Source organism: Aulostomus chinensis, chromosome 13 (genome assembly GCF_037954235.1).
Source record: "Aulostomus chinensis isolate RoL2024-O1b breed Wild chromosome 13, RoL_Achi_v1.0, whole genome shotgun sequence".
NCBI classification, from domain to species: domain Eukaryota; kingdom Metazoa; phylum Chordata; class Actinopteri; order Syngnathiformes; family Aulostomidae; genus Aulostomus; species Aulostomus chinensis.
Window position 1 is genome coordinate 8,763,518 of NC_141332.1, and position 18,184 is coordinate 8,781,701.

At 40.2% G+C, this 18,184-nt stretch overlaps 1 protein-coding gene across 2 annotated transcripts in view; it reads right to left on the reverse strand.

The window, feature by feature from the left end:
- tenm1 (teneurin transmembrane protein 1) overlaps positions 1 to 18,184 on the reverse strand; it is a 202,405-nt gene that overhangs the window by 91,118 nt on the left and 93,103 nt on the right. For both annotated transcript variants that reach the window (XM_086223045.1, XM_086223046.1), the window contains exon 6: positions 10,637 to 10,810. In XM_086223045.1, the coding sequence (XP_086079171.1) occupies positions 10,637 to 10,810 (174 nt within the window). The remainder of the gene's footprint in view (positions 1 to 10,636; positions 10,811 to 18,184) is intronic.

Genomic DNA, 18,184 nt, shown 5'->3' on the forward strand with positions numbered 1-18,184 from the left:
ACACACACACACGCATACATTCACAAATAGCCCAACAGCACACAGATAGTGTCTTGAGTGAGAGCATGTCTTTGTTTGTGAGGAGAATGAGTCTTTCCAACAGTCCCCTGGCCATCAGCTCCTCGCCTCTCCATAAGCCTTTATCAAGCACCAGGCCCGAGTCTTTTGTGTAGTGGAGCAGACGAACCTCTCCAGCCCTCTTTGTGTCAGCCTTTATGGAGAGTTATATCTCTGCTTCTTAAAAGAAGATGGAGGAAATACGGTGACAGAGGGGAGCCAGCCGATCGTTACAGCCACAAAGGCAGAAGAACAGTTAGGGGCAGATTCATGGATGAGGCTACTAGCTCTCAATCTATAATGCCTGCAGCTTTACCACTCCATTATGGTGACACCAGGCACACCCACAGGCCAGCTAGCATACATCACATGTAGTGTCAAATGACTTGGAGGTAGACAGAGCAGGACTGTGAATAGTTCCTGTTTATACCATCAATGTTATTTTTTTACTTGAAATGTTGGTCCATGACTGTGACCCAGGTGGAAATATCTTTGGGTTGGATAATCTTGAAATTTTACATAGACATTCATAGTTACATGCTGCCAAAATGGTTTTCCACAGTTAAGTCAGTGGTATCTCCCTTTCAAACAGAGTGAGAAATTCAATCATGAGGGACTTGGAGTCCAGCTGTTCCTCCTTTCCATTGGAAGGAGCCAGTTGAGGTACTTTGGTCATCTAGTCGGGATGGAGCCTGGAACACCTCCCTAAAGAACTGTGTTTCCCCCATTCAGAGCTGGTTGATGTCAAGGAAAAGAAGTTTGGGGTTCCTGCATCCATAAGTGGGTGGTTGAACTGATGGATGAATGGATTGTTTGGTGAATGGATTGTTTAATGGTCTTAATGTGCATTCGAGAGCAACATGAACAAGCTCCAACTTCTCGAGTGAGGAACACACGGAATGCCTGTTGATGTCAGAATATACCTCAAGAAAAGTAAGACATCTTTGTGGGATCAGAGAACCAGGTTTGACATCACTCATCATGGCGGCGTTTGTGGTGAAAGATGAGAAATGTCCTTGCTTTGAGCTGAAATAAGATTCTTCATTGTTAATTTAGATTGTACTTATTTGTGATCTGTAACTGATGAAATATTGAAACTACTACTACAACAAAAATCAGGTCCTATGTCTATGGTGCAATATTTTTCCAGCTACTTGAAGGCAGGAATGTCCACACGGAGTCATGTGTATGCACACACAAGCACAAACCACAAAAACACCCACAAGCACACAGACACAAACACACACACACACACACACACACACACAGACTTCCTGCTGCTCCATCAATGGTCTGCATGCTTTCAGGTCTGCAGCAACCCTCCGCAGCACATATAATTAGCATGCCTCCCCATTTAGAGAGACAGGGTATGTGTTCATATTAGCAACAATTTCAATGAAGATTTAATTCTCTGACAGGATTGGTGTGTCAGGTGAATTCCAAATTATTTACGATACTTTATTGTGTTTTGTGTTGGAATATTGTTTTTCTTCAGAAGTTTTCTTTAAAGAATGGATAGGCTGCACTTAGTAACGTTGCTATGTGGAGTTAATATCAGTGGACATTTAAAACTAAAAACTAAGGGTATAAACAAGACAGATGAACCTTGAGTGCTGAGGAAACTGTTCAGGAGAGGAAGAGTTAAGCATTTAGCTCCTGAAATATTTTTAAACAGACAAACCTGAAACAAGAAATTTCCTCAATTGAAAATCTGTGCAGGACACAACACCTAAATAGCAATATGCTCAGGTGCAAGTGCAGCTATTAAAGGCAATGAGAGACTGACTATGTTACACCAATAAAGTAAACATATGACAAATGTAGAGATTGATAACAACCCCTTTACACCTGACTTTACAACACATTGTACTACACTTAGAAAAACATGTGCTTCAGCGAACTAAAAGTTTGGTCCTTGGTCCTGCATTTTTCTGACCATAACTGAATTCTTATGACCTATACTGTCAGTAAATGTCACGTTCATACAAATAACTGCCAAGATTTTGCCCCTTGTATCATATTCTCCCTGCTTTGTTATGTTGTATTTAGGTAAAATTAATTGTTAAATTGATTGGTCAGTTAACTAAACTGGGTAAGTAAGGCGAAGGAATAGAAAAGAGAGAGCAGTGAGAGCAAAACAGGAATTCAAGAAGACCTGTAATGAAGGAGAATGGGAGAAAGACCTCTTGTATGAGGCAAAAAATGTCCCTGTAGTAAAATAGAATATAAGCAGCTAGGCAGAACTAAGGTATGCTTTCACACATTTCTGCCAAGTATGCCTCAGCAGGCTTTTCCTTTTAATACTAATCCCCACTCCTCTGCCTCACCAAAAAAGAAAAAAATAAATAAATAAAATAAAGGCCAGTGGAGGGATGGATATCCCAACGAAAGGAGCCTTTTATTCATCGCTAGATGAATAGGACATGAATAGGGCATGGCAGTTGGCAGAACACTGGCAGGCAGACAGGCGCGCAGGCAGGACAGCGAGCAAGCTGACTGGCAGGCTGGCGGGCAGATGAGCAGTCAGGTCCTTCTTCTGATGCTAATTACGATGTAGCGGTTCTGTGAGTCTGATGCAACACACAGACAGACAATGGTGCTCAGGTCAGCCTCGAGGGTTGGTGGCGGGGTGTGAAAGAAAGAGGGGAGAAAAAGAAAGGGGGGAAAGAAGGGAGCGCCATGTCAAAGAGGAGGTGGTCATGTCAAGTCACAGCTGCTGATGCAATAGAGAAGAAGAACTTGCCTTCCATGTCTCTGTTTCAGACGCAGAGAAAACACAGCTACTACAAGAAGAGGGAGGATTGAGACATTTTTTTTTTGCAGAAAGAGATCGTATGGTGACTCTGGCACCTCCAGGCCTCCCCAAGTACTCAGATTAATGCTGTCAATCAGCGAGCTCCACCAGCAACCTTGTGTATGTCAACACAAAACCTTAGACCGTTCTTTAAAAAAAAAATGAAGCTTTTAAAATAGTAAAACTCTGTTTATTCCTGCGTGGCAGACGAAAGGCACACAAGCTTAAACAAGCAAATATACAAACAGGGAAGTAAAAATCCCATCACACCTTGCTACCTTGTGGCTTTAATAAGGGAAAAGCAGCTTGAATTTTAAACTCACTGCCAATTACTTAGGATGATAATAATAAAAAGTAAAAATAAACCGCATCACAATCCTTTTCATCATTAGTTGCAAGTTGGAGGCAAAAAGATGGTTCATTTCAGAGCTTGTTTAAAGGGGCGATGAAAGTGCTGCATAGTGTATTCATGTCTGCCATCAAGCCAAACGTGCCCTTGATGAAACTGAAAGATGGTTTGTGGGCCGGTCTACCAACATAATGTAGAGCAGTAATGATTCTGCCTCAGCCAATTATACCGATAGTGTGGTGCACTATCCCACACAGTTATGGTCCCTATTGACACCACATGCAAACACACATACATATTGCAATAGTTTCACTTAAATTTGCCTCATTTGAAAAAAAACCTTCTACCAGTCCTAATGACTGGCCAACATCTTGTCTTGTGTGAGTTTCTAAATTTGTGTGTGTGTGTGTGTGTGTGTGTGTGTGTGTGTGAGTGCGCGCGCACACACACAAGGCCAGTGATGGAGATGAGCTACATTAGGACCTGGGACACAAGGTCTAATTAATTTCTCTTGCCTACGGGTTATTCAGGTAAAACAATTACACCTGTAATCTATTTCAAAGGAACTAAACTGTCTTTGCAATTAATGTTATTATCTCTGAGTTTCTAATGAAGCAGAGAACAGACTAAAAGTGCGACCAGGGTCTTTTGTGACAGAAGAAGTCTGGGGGGACGGGAACTGTGTGTGTGTATGTGTGTGGACGTGCATACAAGTGTAAAATGACACGAAAGCACAAGTCTTAGTTTGATTCTACTCACATTGGTGCAGACAACATTAACAGTGTTCCAAATGCAAGAGAGATTGAGTTTGCCGCAGGATGAATAAAAATATCACAATGGGCAAGGTCTCTATAATTACTTGGATTCAATTAAGGGCCTTTTGAGCAGGTGGCTTAATAAGCTTTCAGCCTCCTCTCTCCACTGTGCAGCCTAATGAGTGTCAGTCAGAGGCAGGAGAAGATAATGCTCTTGGCCTGAGGGCCCTCTATTACTCTCTCATCCTCACCTTCCACCATCAGGCCTTGGGCTACGTCTGTGACAGACAAGTCACCCTCCTCTCAAATTTATTTATTCCACAACACTCCAAGTGCATTTATAGAGTTACACCGGTAATATGAGTTGTATAGATTGACACACGGATAAAGCACTTGTGTATTTTTATTAGCCTCCACACAGCCTGGCTGTATCCTCCGTCCGTATTTTGTTCCAGCCCAAAATCCTTATTTAACCTGTTTAATATAGTCTGTTACCTATACAGACAGAAAATAGATTACAATTCTTACTTACGAGTTGGTCTTTCACTTGAATTACAGAGTATATTTTTACTGATTGAGATGTTTATTTTGAACATGTAAAGAACAAAATAAAAAGAGACCAGGCAATGAATCAATTCAAAGTATAACTTACAATGAATTCAATAAACCAACTCTGTAAGGAGCAAACAAATATTCTTGTAAATGAGGAAAAAGAAGAATAAATGTATCCAATCAGGTCACTTCTCCACTCAAAATAATTAATACATTTTATCCAGATATTTACCTTTATAAATAATTAATTTTTCCCCTAAGTATATTCACAATTTTGGCTAAAAAAAAATTGCCTCACTAAACCCATAAAAGGGCGGTGGCTGCATGCAAACAAACAATTTCATAGATGACATTAAAAAATTAAAATCTGATCAAGAAAATGCCACCTAATGGCAGCAAAAAAAAAAAAAAAGAAAGAAAGAAAAAGAAAAAAATTTGGTCACATTTTTCTGCAGATGGTTATGATGTCTAGAAAATGCTTTCTACTTAATGTGTCACTGCAGCCACTGGCCATTCTGTAAAGTTACTGGACAACAATTACGCTTCATTTTCTGATTATAGATCACCACCTGCAGGTTCTGAGAGTTTTGATGTCTGAAGCCACAGTAGCCCCATCACATGAATTAAAAGTTGGCTTTATGTTGAAAACTTTGTTGCGTGTATGTTTATATAATTGTTGTTTTCCATCTTACCTTGAACTGCTATGAGCTGGAGCAAGCAATAGACTTGAAACTATGCCCTTAAATGATGTAATAAGGCTTCTAGAAACCTGACTGCAATCAGCCAAACACAGCTGTAACTCACACTGAAAAGTGAGCCAACTGAATTGAAATGTGACACACATTTCCAGTACATTGTGCTCCAATTGTGGCCCATAAAAGTTGGCCATATTGGTCTTTTTTTGGTTATTTGCATATAAGAAAAACAATTATTTGGCATCTTCTTTGATTTTGACTGAATCAACATAAAGCTTGTTAAGTAGCCTTGGGGACTGAGTTACACAGTTGTACAAGGAATAACTGCTGCCTGCATTTCATTCTCAGTGGTGCATGTGGGCGTGGTCTATTTATTATTTATTATTTCATGCCTTCTTTCAATATACCATGAGCTGGGACTTGCTACAGCAGGACTCTTGAGTGTGACCAAATTTTTTGGGGGGGGTTGTGCGAGTTAGAATATTTCCTAGTTGCTTTACTGTGAATGCATAATTGTTGCTATTTTGGTAACACTGGAAGAGCATTTGAAAGCAGTCCTTTTTTCCTTCCCTGGCACAACCTTCCACTCCCTCCGCTCTCCTCTGTTCTGTCTAAATGGTCATGGCTACGTTGCGTTCCAGCACATACGTCCTCCGCACAACTGCAGTTCTAATTGGCAGCGTGTCAGCCATGGAGCAATTTGTCTCTTTGTTTATGTGTTTCTATCATGTACAAGTAAAGTATGCGATTATACTGTGGCCTTTTCTGACTTTTTGAATGAGATGTTTGCACATGGTGTTTTGTTTTAAAAACAGACCAAACCCAAGAAAAAGGGTGCGGCCAACTTAGAAATTTGGTGGCACCAGCGCTGCTCGTGGAAAAGTGAGTCAAGGGCCCTGTACAGACAAGAAAGTTGGCAACAAAAGTGGAAATGATGTGTAAATGCTACACATTAAAGGTCTAGCTTCAAATGGCTATATCGAGGAGCAGGTATTAATTTTTTTCAGTGACTGCACTTGCTCCAAATTGTCAATGATCGCCAGAGGGCACCCATGTCTCTGGTTGCTGCTCACTGCCAATATCAAGTTTGTAGTAGAGCTATCCGGCAGGCTGGCCATGAATTAGGGAGGGCGGGAAGGATGCTAAAATATAGACAACTACAAGTCTTAAAACAATTTTGGTGTTTTCATTGCTTGCTTGTAACAGTCCTGGGGATATATTGTTTTTCCCTTATATCTGCTGATACTGACATTAGTGTCTTCAAAGAACCTGCCATATATTTTGGTTTATTATATGGCACACAAACAGTGAAAGTGGCAGATTGTACAGCCTCTGGAGAACACAAAGATCAGTTTATCTTTTCTTGCCAACATGACACAAAAGAGATCTTGGTAGCACAGAGCGGTTGTCATGGGAGGAAAATCATATCCCGATCTGCATTTGATTGCTACTACAGTTCTGCTGCTAATTTGAATAAAGTTAAACTATGCTAAACTTCAAATCACCGCTTTCTGCTGTCATCATGCTGATTGCTGCTGCTACGGAGTTTAAAGCCTTGCTTTATCATCTGTCACTGAAAATTAATGGCTGCTTTAGTTGCTCAGGAATCTTCGGTCAGACGAGTTAAAGTTAGCAACCCTTATAAATAACATTGTTACTCCACGACAGCATCTTAACCAGTTCAATGACTTCTCTCTGCCCCTGTCAAATAATATGCTGTCGTTTTAATCAAAAGGAGAATTTTTGTCGATAATATGAAGATAAAAAAATGTCCTTTGTTTTTGTGCTTGATGTGTAATCAACTTCTCTAAAATGTCATGACTGTGTACTACAAAGGGACATCTGCCTTCCTCTATCATCTGCACTGTCAACACTCACTGCTGTAAGAAATGATGTTGAACTTCTCCATCCATTTGGATGAGATGTTTGGAATGCATGCTGAGTAGCAGGCAGACATGTTGCTGCTGTTAGGCTTTCTCAACTTGAGGCATTGAAGCAGGGGGTTCACTAAATGATCTACCGGTATTCTCTAGTGCGCGTGGGAGTGTGTATATGGGCGTGCGTGTGTTACATCCTGAGAATGTATCCCAGCGTGAGAAAATCAATGAGACCAGTGTAACACGGACTAGTCCATCAGCATTTGCACACACGCACATCCCCACTCACTCTCTCTCAGACATACATATCTCCTTTTCCCACATACATACAATATGCACACGTTTTCTTACTGTTCTACACACTCCGCTCACTCTTATTCCCCTCCACTCACTCGCAGGCTAGAATATTGATATGCTCTTTAAGAGCCCTCCTCTCTGTCTGTGTCACATTGCATCCATCCACACACCTTTTCAACCACACAGTGAGATGGAGTGAAGAGGATTCCACGCTAATTCTCCTTTCACACAGTGGCTCATCATGGCTCAGGTGGCATATAATCCACAAACTCCACATCTCATCAATTTCACTTCATAATGAGGCAATATGCTCCTCTCCTCCATGTCAGTTTGTATCACTTCATGTCATTAATATATCCGACACTGAGTTTAATTCTCAAACGCCAATGTACTTCATTAAGGCAGAAGATTCACTGACAGAACATCTCTTCTCAGGGTGCTTTTTTCTGCTTTCATCTGCACTACTGAAATTTCTATGTGTGTGCATGTGTGTGGGCATGTCAGAGAGTGAAAAAAAAGAAAATGGAAAAAAAGACTGCACACACATACGCACACCAGCCTGAGGTTGATTATCATGGGGTGAGTGGCAATTAATGTAGCACTAATTAGAGAGGCTTTTATGTGTGGAAGACTATAAGGGGCTCCTGGTGAACTGCAGGAGAGATAGCAAAGAAGACATAAACAACAGTTTACGTGGCAGGATGAGACACTAGCCATACGCACACAACGCAACATGCCAATTAGCATCTAACGATTAGGAACTACTTGCTCCTGATTCTGGAGCTGAGCCAACAAATCAAATAAACACTCTTTATGTCAATGAAGTCGTTGCTAAAAATACATGAGCAAGAATACATGATCACTCCCCTACCATCGTTCTGCCAGGCTAGTTTCATCCCTCCCTACTGTGTTTTTATCAAGCTTAACCTGATAATATGCTCCAATCCTCAGCCGTCTTTATGCTTAGAGCAACACAAATAAAACAATTCATTCCAAATAATGAGAAAAAATATTTTGCTGTTTGGACAGAAGTCCTGAAAATGGTGGCCATGCTGATAAATGGAATTTGAATTGAGATTGTATCACTTTTATGTAAATGCTGGATATCTCAAACATCCTGCAGGTACATTGCTATCCATCAATCATTCCTCTCTGCTTTTCTCTCTCTCTCTCTCTCTCTCTCTCTCTCCCTCTCTCTCTCTGACATGTCTTTATCCTTTCTGTTCCCCGCAGCCTCCTCTCACCATCCTTTGCAGTGTAATCTCGGGGATTGTGTGGTTTCTTGGTGTGAGAGGTGATGGGTACAGCAGGATGAGCGTGATAATCTGCCACACTGGATTACAGCCCAATCTCTAATCTCTCTGGCCCTCCTCTGTCCAGGGACCACCTCCAATGTGAATGAATTAATCCAAGCCCCCCTGCATCAACGGCTTAAGCTTTGCCCATTTTGATTTCCCAGCTTTCATCCAACATATCAAGCAATAGAAGTTGAAACAATAGATTGTTGTGCTGCAACACTCGGAAGTGAATTCTATGACCCCCGTGTGCTCTATTGGAGGATTTAGCTACTGATGAGCGCGCTAATCCTCTGAATGTGAGGATTCATCAAGAATAGTTGCTTTAGGGATGTCCCAGGTTGCCCAAATTGCAGTGGGTTGCAGTTTGGCCTCTCTGTTTAAATGCTGAACATGAGCTCCGACAGCATCCAATGTAATATCTATCTGAGTCGGATGGACCATGAAGGTTGCTGTGTCCTGTCTGACTTCATGACCTGGAACACTCACAATTAATGTCCCATATCATGAGGTTAAATTGGTGTTAGTAATTCCTCTGGCTAGTTGAGAAATGGCTGAGTGGAGGTAGGCCATTCAAGTCACGTACAGGCTAAGAGGGAACATGATTAACCAATTACCTTGCCTTTCTAATAAATGAGTAATCAGTTCAAGCCGTATTTCTGGACTGATGTCTCTGTCGTATTGGAACATTCTTTGGTCAGAGCATGTTATGTATGCAAGTCAAGGTGCTAATGCAATAGCAACTGGTTGGAATTCACATGGATGGTTATGTAGTCAGTCTCAAATTATAATGTTTGAATGATCATATTTACATTTTAAGAGGATTTTCTGGTCATTTTTAAAAATTATTATTTTTATTGAATGTGTATGAAAAATGTTCCTCTCAGGGTGTCCACATCACATTTTAGGTATGAAGGTGAATTTAAATAGATGGAAAGAATTCACAATTATATTATAGCAGACCACTCATTACACGCACGTGTGGCTGTGCTGACCAGGCGTTCTCTCGAGTGACAAGTGGTGAGCGACGAGAAAAGACAGAATGGTTTTCTTTTGATCAGCAGCAAGGGTTTACCAAAAAAAAATAAAAAAATAAAAAATAAATATAGATATATATATCTATATCTATCTATCTATATATATATATATATATATATACATATATATATATATATATCTATATATATATATATATATATATATATATATATATATATATATATATATATATATGTATATATATATATAAAACTAGGTTAATGGGGGGTCCAAGAAAAATTACAAAGCTACAACATGGCTGCCCCCAGAAAATCTGCTCTATTTCTGTTGTCAAAACCAGAAAAATGGCAAATAACTTCATCACCCATATAAAACACATGAAATGAATCACAGAGACTGATTTGATTTGATCTTCTTTTTTAGGGAGCTCCCTATTTACTTTAGATCTAAAATGTGTCCTACGATATTTTCTTTTAGATTCAAGCAACATCAAGAAATTGTAAAATGCATAGTTTGAGTCCAACTCATAATCATCACTTCATAATATTCCAAAATTATTCATGAAAAATAAATCTGATATACACTCCTTTCTGAGAAAACATATCCCAGTTTTAATAGTTAATATAATGAGAGAAAATGTGTAAAACTACTAATTGTTCATGATATCTTATGGAGGTAAGTTACACATCATCCTGACACTGATTTGATAGAAGTTAAACCACCAGGCCCTCTCCTCTCCTTCTCCAACTTTTAGATATCTAATGGTAAAGAAATAAACCCAAACACTCATATTCAGAGGTTTAAATTATTGCCTGTCTAGTCCATATTCATTAAATAGCCTCAATAATTACAAAATGAAACAAAATGCAATATTATTTTGCTTTGCTGGGACTGACAGGCCAATCCTGTTAATGGCTGAGTGCAGAACATCTGTTATTATGGTGTGTAATGTGTGTGTCAGCTCACCTCTGTCACCGATGTGTGTGTTTTCAGGGTTGAGCGTATCAAGCAGGTGGATGGAGCTGGTAGGTCTGGTTTTGCTATGGTCCTCCTGTTGATGGTCCGCTGAGCTCAGGCCATTCTCATACAGCTGGCTCTCACCGTGCCGCAGATGCCAGGTCAGACCTAACAGGTGGACCGCTAAACACACACGGATACACACATACACATAGACACACACAGGAACACAATGACAGCCAGGATGGGAGAGAAAAAGCAGGTAGGAAAAATTAGAATTGAAGGCACACATTGGGGTGTGTCTGAATCTTCTTTAATGTCCATCTTGGAGTTCTCATTCATTTTATGTGCTTATTAGTGCCCGTCAAGGCGGTGGTCAATTAGCTGATACACAAAGAACGCATGAACCTGTGCCCACATGCACGTCCATCACACGTACACACACACGAACATGGACCGTGGCAGAGGTGGGCAATTAAGGCAGATCTTCAGAACTTGAGCCCAAGGCTGGTATTAAAGTGCTAACACAGTCTTTTATGCATGACTAATGATGCTTTGAAAGCTGCTGCCGATTCACAATCCATATGGGCCTTTTAAACAACAAAGGGTATGGGAGGATGCTAGATTTCTCCTCCCACTCATAAAACTGTTTACTAGGACAACAATCCAACATGCTGTTAAATAAAAACAACTAGCACCTGCCCATTAAGTAAATTAATTGTCTTGCAAGACTGTCAATAAAATGTTCAGTAAAACATTCACCCCACTTGCTCTGACCAATCGTCAGCTTCCATTCATGCAAGATTGTAATACAATGCCGATTTTTTACTTTAAAGCAATCTATAAAGCTAATGTTCCTTTGCTGCTGCCACGAACAAAGCAAATGAAATAAATCATTGCAGATTTTTCTCCTCTGACACATTTGGAACATCAAACAAATGCAAAGACTCAAATCACAAAGTAGTTATGCGATGGTGGCAGTTAGAGGATGGCTGCTGCATGCAGATCAAGGTAAAGAACTTCTGAGGACTTCAAACATTTTCACTGTCTGTCTTCTGCCTGTAGACACCAAGAAAAAAGCACTTGACAAACACTTCCTAATGCTCACACAAAATGGCTGCTCAAAAAAAACAAATCCACAATTATATGCCATGACCAATACAATCACAGAGGCTCACATAAACGCTTGAATGTACCTGCTATTTTCACGCATGCATGCACACGCAAACCTTACCCACGCGCCCACACACTCATTCCCCAACTGATGAGGAATACCTAATTAAAACTCCACAGAGTTCAAAGCCATTTGCCGTCACTCTCTGCTGCAGACGCACAGGAATCTTTGTAAAATGCTGCAAATCTATGATGAGCTCTGAGAGTTGAGTCAATTTTGGTCGTGCGCTGGCATCTATGGGGATCAGAAAAATCATACATTTCAACTTCTGGCTAGTTATAGTCGCTATTGGCTTAGCTATCTACTCATGCACAATATGAGCTCTTCAAAGCAGAACACTGACGATTACTAGGGCCGTGAGGGAGACGTCATGCATCATTTAGTTCAGACTAATTGAACTGTCAGCCTGTGACGAGACCAGACATGGACATGCACAGATTCTTCACATCCGCGTGGGTACGAGCCATTCATTTTAAAATATCCCCTTTTTTTTCTGGCTGTAGTTTCCATATTTTTTAAAAGATGCAGCGTGTGGGGGATTTTCTCATTAACACATTGCCGTGAAATTAGTTGTGATGACTCATTCTGTCACTGGAAGAAAAAGTAACCCAAATGATCTGGCTTGTGTATTCAATTTCATGGGTTCTGTTTTAACACACACAAAAAAAAAAATCATCGCTGGTACTGTAAGTATCTTTATCTTTAGCAGAATGGAGGCAGGTATAGTCAATTCACACAGAAACACAACGATGACCTTCAGGATCCTATTTTACTTGACAATGATGTATTAAGAGACAATCCTGGAGAGAAGACATAACATTATAAATTGACTTCTATTAGGATTAAACAGGAAATATAGTGTTGCATCTACAAATGTAGGTTTGTATGCATCTTCCCTATTTGTACTGCATTATATTACGCAGCAGAGCAGAACAACCTATCATAGTTGCCTAAATTAGTCTGTAAGGATGTTCACTGAGGGATGACATGTTATTCTCAAACTGATACCTTTAGCATTCCCACCATTCAATCTTTCATACTTCATTCTCTTTGCACTTCCTCTCATCCAAATTGCTTTTCTTTCTCTCCTTGTTCTCAGTGCCCACCACACACACCTCCTTTAACCAAGTGTAAGCCCACTCCAGTAATGACTCTGTAGCAACAGTCCTTACCAGCTCTCCTATCTTCTCCTCTTCACCACTCCATCCCTCCTCAAAAGCCCCTCTGACTGCACTTCCCCTGTTCCTGCTCATCAGCCTCTCTCTCTTTGTCTCTCTCACTCTCTTGTTTTATGGCTGTTGACCTTTAGCTAAAACACTTAGCATCTAGAGTCAGAGAGCACGCACGAACACACACACACACACACACACACACACACACACACACACACACACACGCTGAAGCAAGGACGGATAAGGACCTGGGATGTGATAAGGAGAGGATGGGTGTCGAGTGCGTGTGTTTGGGTATGCTTTTGTACAGTTGAGGATCTAATTGAAAACCCCCTTTAAGGACCTCACAGTGACACATAAGACGGCTGAGATTATTATTGTTGTTCTGAGTTAATCCTTGGTAGTTAAATACAAGGAACTTCTCAAGTCTCAAGCAAGGACATGACTTGATTTGGGAATAGGGTAAAGGAGAAAGTTATTTTAGATGTCTGGGATTTAATTCATTTGCTGCACAAATGAGACGTGACAGGCAGGTGGAGCCCTTCAAAGGTTAAAAAAACCAAAACAAACCAAAACAAAAAAAAAGCTGAGCATGAAGTTGAAATCTAAATCGCTAATTTACACTCAAGGTCTGTTTTTTTTGACAATTCAACATATTTTTCTGTTGTAATGGAAATATAATGTTCTCATTGGATGTATCTTGGTAATAAATGGATAACAGCTTACAGGGTTTATCTCATCCACAGACCACATAACGTATTTTACAACACAGTCAAAAACAACTGAATATACAATGTACACATTTGCATGTTTGAATGAATAAATGAATAAAAATTATTTCAATTAGGTAAACAGCAAGAAAACGTAGGACAATAAATAATAATAAAATCATAATAACATTAAATAACATTATATACAACTAATTCTACCACAGCAACTACTACATAATAATAATAATTATAACAATAACAATCATAATAATAATAATAATACTAAAAATAATAATAATAATAATAACAATAATAATAAAGGCTGCACGGTGGTGCAGTGGTCAGCACTGTTGCCTCACAGCAAGAAGGTTCCAGGTTTGAGTCCCGGCTCAGGCACACAGGATCTTTCTGTGTGGAGTCTCCATGTTCTCCCTGTTCCTGTGTGGGTTCTCTCTGGTACTCCAGCTTCCTCCCACAGCCCAAAGACATCAAGAGGGGACGAGGCTGATTGATACTCTAAATTGACCGTAGGTGTGACTGTGAGTGTGAATGGTTGTCTGTCTCTATGTTGGCCCTGTGATGGACTGGTGATCTGTCCAGGGTGAACCCTGCCTCTCACCTGAAGGCTGCTGGGATAGGCTCCAGCCCCCCCCCGCGACCCTTGACAGGAATAAGCGGAAGAAAATAGATGGATGGATAATAATAATAATAACCATGAAAAGCATGAAACAATGGTAATTTTGAAACACAGCATATTTGAAAAGGAGTGGGAAGGAGACTAAACTTTTTTTTTAGCCCACCCCATGCCAAAACATCATTACTGTTAAAAATCTACCCAATGTCCTTGATAATATTTACATGCATACCCCCAGGTCATATATAATCTTACATCAACTACTTACAAAAATGTAAACTTAGGAAGATATTCATATTCAGTAACCCAATAGAAACAGAAGATAAATGGTGATACCTAAACAAATAAAAAATAAACAAACATAATGAAAACGATAACAACATTAATATTCTGATGGTTAAGGCATCAGGATGCATTAGGGCTTCCAAATCTTGATGAGGGGCACTCCGTGGTCGTCTCTGGAGGTGCCAAGGTTTGAACCAGAAACTCTCCAATTAGTAGACAGCCACTCGAACATCTCAGCATCTCATGTAGTAAACAGAACAGCTAGTATGTGGGCCTTGAGCTTTAAGCTATATCTGGCCTCCAAACAGGGACAGAATAACTTTCGAGAGGGACCCTGGACCTAAATGTGTTTTGGAATCAAACTGAGCCACAGACAGTCCAAATAACCAGTATGGATTCCTGAAAATGATTCTCCTGAAATTGCAAAGAAAAATAAAAGCAAAGTCACACAAACAACCTCTTAAAAGAAACCTACTTTTCCGAGTTTGTAATCCAAAATAACATTCAAGTAAGAAACATTTCACTGATGAGCTTACAACAAAGACTGCTGCATGGCCCACTGCTGGTAAGTACGAGCTAAAGCTTATGTAGAAAGATGATAATCAAATTTACATTAATGATCTCTCACAATTTGAGTTACCGTATTTTCCGCACTATAAGGCGCACCCAAAACCTTGAATTTTCTCAAAAACCGACGGTGCGCCTCCGATGCGCCTTATATATGGATAAATATTGGTTAATAATGGCTACCGTAGTCAGGGGGCGTTGCCGAATTAAAGGCGGTAAAAACGGTATTGTCATTGAACTGCCAGACAACAACAGCAACACTGACTCCAATAATGACGACTTTGACGAGACGGAACCGGGCACGTTGGATGCCGTACTCGCCCAGCTGTTCAACTCGGACACTGAGGAGGAAGAATTCGATGGATTCGTGGATGAGGAATGAACTGAAAGAGTGAGCTTGACGTGTTTCTTTGACGTGTTTACAACTGAACGAGGCTTGGGGGATATTGTGAATGTGGACATTAACGTTTGAACAACGTTGAGTTATTTAGTTATTGTTATTGTTACTGCTTTGCACTAGAGTTACTATATTGTGATTGCACTAACGTTTGATTTACCGTCGCGTTATCAGACTGTTTCTTTTACGTGTTTACTGAATCAGGGAAAAGTTCCCCTCCCCGTTTGTGAATGCACCAACTTGTTTTGGGAGTGAACGGAGTTGTCAGAACGTTGGTTTTTATTCTATTAATAAAGTTTGACCGACTGACTTATCTGACTGTTTTGTTGACGTTCCCTTTAGCACAGCTCCATCTAGTGGATGCATAACGCAACCCCAGCCACTACAGTCGTTTATATTCTATGCGCCTTATAATGCGGTGCGCCCTATGTATGAAATAAGTTTTAAAATAGGCCATTTATTGAGGGTGCGCCTTATAATCCGATGCGCCTTACAGTGCGGAAAATACGGTAATATTGAATCTATGGTCGGTGGCGGCTGGTGAAAAACATTCTAGTTGGGGCTGTTTGTACCATACACACTCAGTTTCAGTAAAAGCCTATGCAATGTAACATGAACAAAAACTCAAAAGTTTCACCTTTTAAAATAATACAGGAAAATGAATAAAAGTGGTAATTTTTCCAATGATAATAATCTTTGGAATGCTTAATTGCATGCGACGATCATTAAAAGCTAAAAGCGTTATATACTAATGAGATATTTGCATCCTGGAATTGTTGGTGTTTACAGTTAAAAAGAAAGCAGATTCAGAGGCTTGTATTTATTAATTATAGGTTAATTTGAGGTTTTGATTTCAACCTTTCAACCAAAATGCACACGCAAAACACAAAAACACACACACACATCCACATGCACACACACATACTTCAAAACAGCATGCAGTCAGTTATGAGAGCAGCATGTGCTCAGCATGAACCTTCACTCTCACTCTTTTCCCCTTGTCTGTCTATCTTTCTCTCCCTCAGCGTCCATCTTTCTCAGTGTTCTTGCACAAACGCACAGAACGGTTAGAAATACTCCAAGTGAGCGCAGTCATTATAACGGCAGAGGCAGCAGCACAGTGGCGACGGTGAGCAGAGAGCAGCAGTGAAGCGAGCTAACAGGCCGAGGCCCATGAATCATTGATCAGTGTGACAGTGAGATGACTGCCAGAGGTAATAGGACAGCACCACTGCGAAGGGGCTCTGTACTGTACCCGCGCTGCTGGCTACCCCGCCGAGATTTGCTTGGAGGAGCTGAGGAGAGGAGAGAACAGTGCAGGTTGTGGAGAGAGACTGAGACAGTTCACTGGTAGCATAAAGATGCTCTTGATCTGCCAGAAAATGAAAAGTGCCATTCAAACACTTTTCTAAAACATCCTCGGTTAGACTTATATTGAGCGCAAATTTCACGCTAAATGCCGAAAAATGCTTTATCATGCTTCCTGCTTGTGAAATATGAGGTGTGCCTATGTAAGCATGAAATGACCTATTTCAGCTTATAATAACATGACATCCATCCATCATTCTTCAACATTCTACAGCACAGAGCTAATTAGCCAAAGTTGGACGGCTATGTTGGCATGTCTACAGCATTGTAAAAGTCTGTCAGATGCATTTAAAGGAACATATTAACAATTTCAGGGAAAATATGCTTAGTGAACATCCTCCCCAGAGGCAGACAAGAAGACAGACACCGTTCTCTCCTCTGCACATGCATAAGGGCGTTGAGACCCTCAGAGAGCAGCTGACAGCTAGTTAACAGCGCTATGAATGGTAGTGGGTGGGAAGAGTTAGCATACCTCAGTCAACGATCAGGTTCAGTTTCTTGGTTTGTCCAGAAGTAATCCTGATCATCCTCTGACATAGTGGTCTATTAATTAGTAGTAGCAGCTGCTCTTCTTGTTTTCAAATTAATGTTTTGCTTTGTTCACTGTTACAAAAAGGCTTCTGACGTGAGGAGTAAAATCCATGCGCTGATCACACGAAAGTACTTCCATGTTTCTGTTTAAAAATGACAAAGTCTAACCATTTTACATTGTGTTTCTGTAACAAATATGACACAAGCCCAAGTTATATTACAGACTGTTTTGGAGAAAAGTGAATTTGATGACTTTTGACAGAGGAGAGAAGGGCATCCATCTTCTTGTCTGGCTTGTGAGAGGATTTTCATTGTGGGTTTTCCCCTAAAAGTTGGCACATTCCTTCAATGTTTCACCAGAAGAAACTGTAAGAAACAATACATCTCAGTTACATTAAACCCTTAAGACCAATAAAGTAGCCATAGATATTCCAGCAGGTGAAAACACAATGTTAGGCAACAGAAACCACTTTAATAAAATGATAAACCAATGTTAAAGCAGATGACACAAATAAATCATCTAAACAGCCACAATATGCTCACGCATTTAATATAAATAGACCCTAACACAGATGATATATCCAGCATTTGTATTTGTTTTTAACACTTTTCACTGAAAGCACTTGAAAGGACAGTCATTGTGCATTTTCACCACCTCAAACTTGGTTCCATCTCCCCAAATTACTGTGGTTTCAGGCTCACTGACCAATTTATGTACT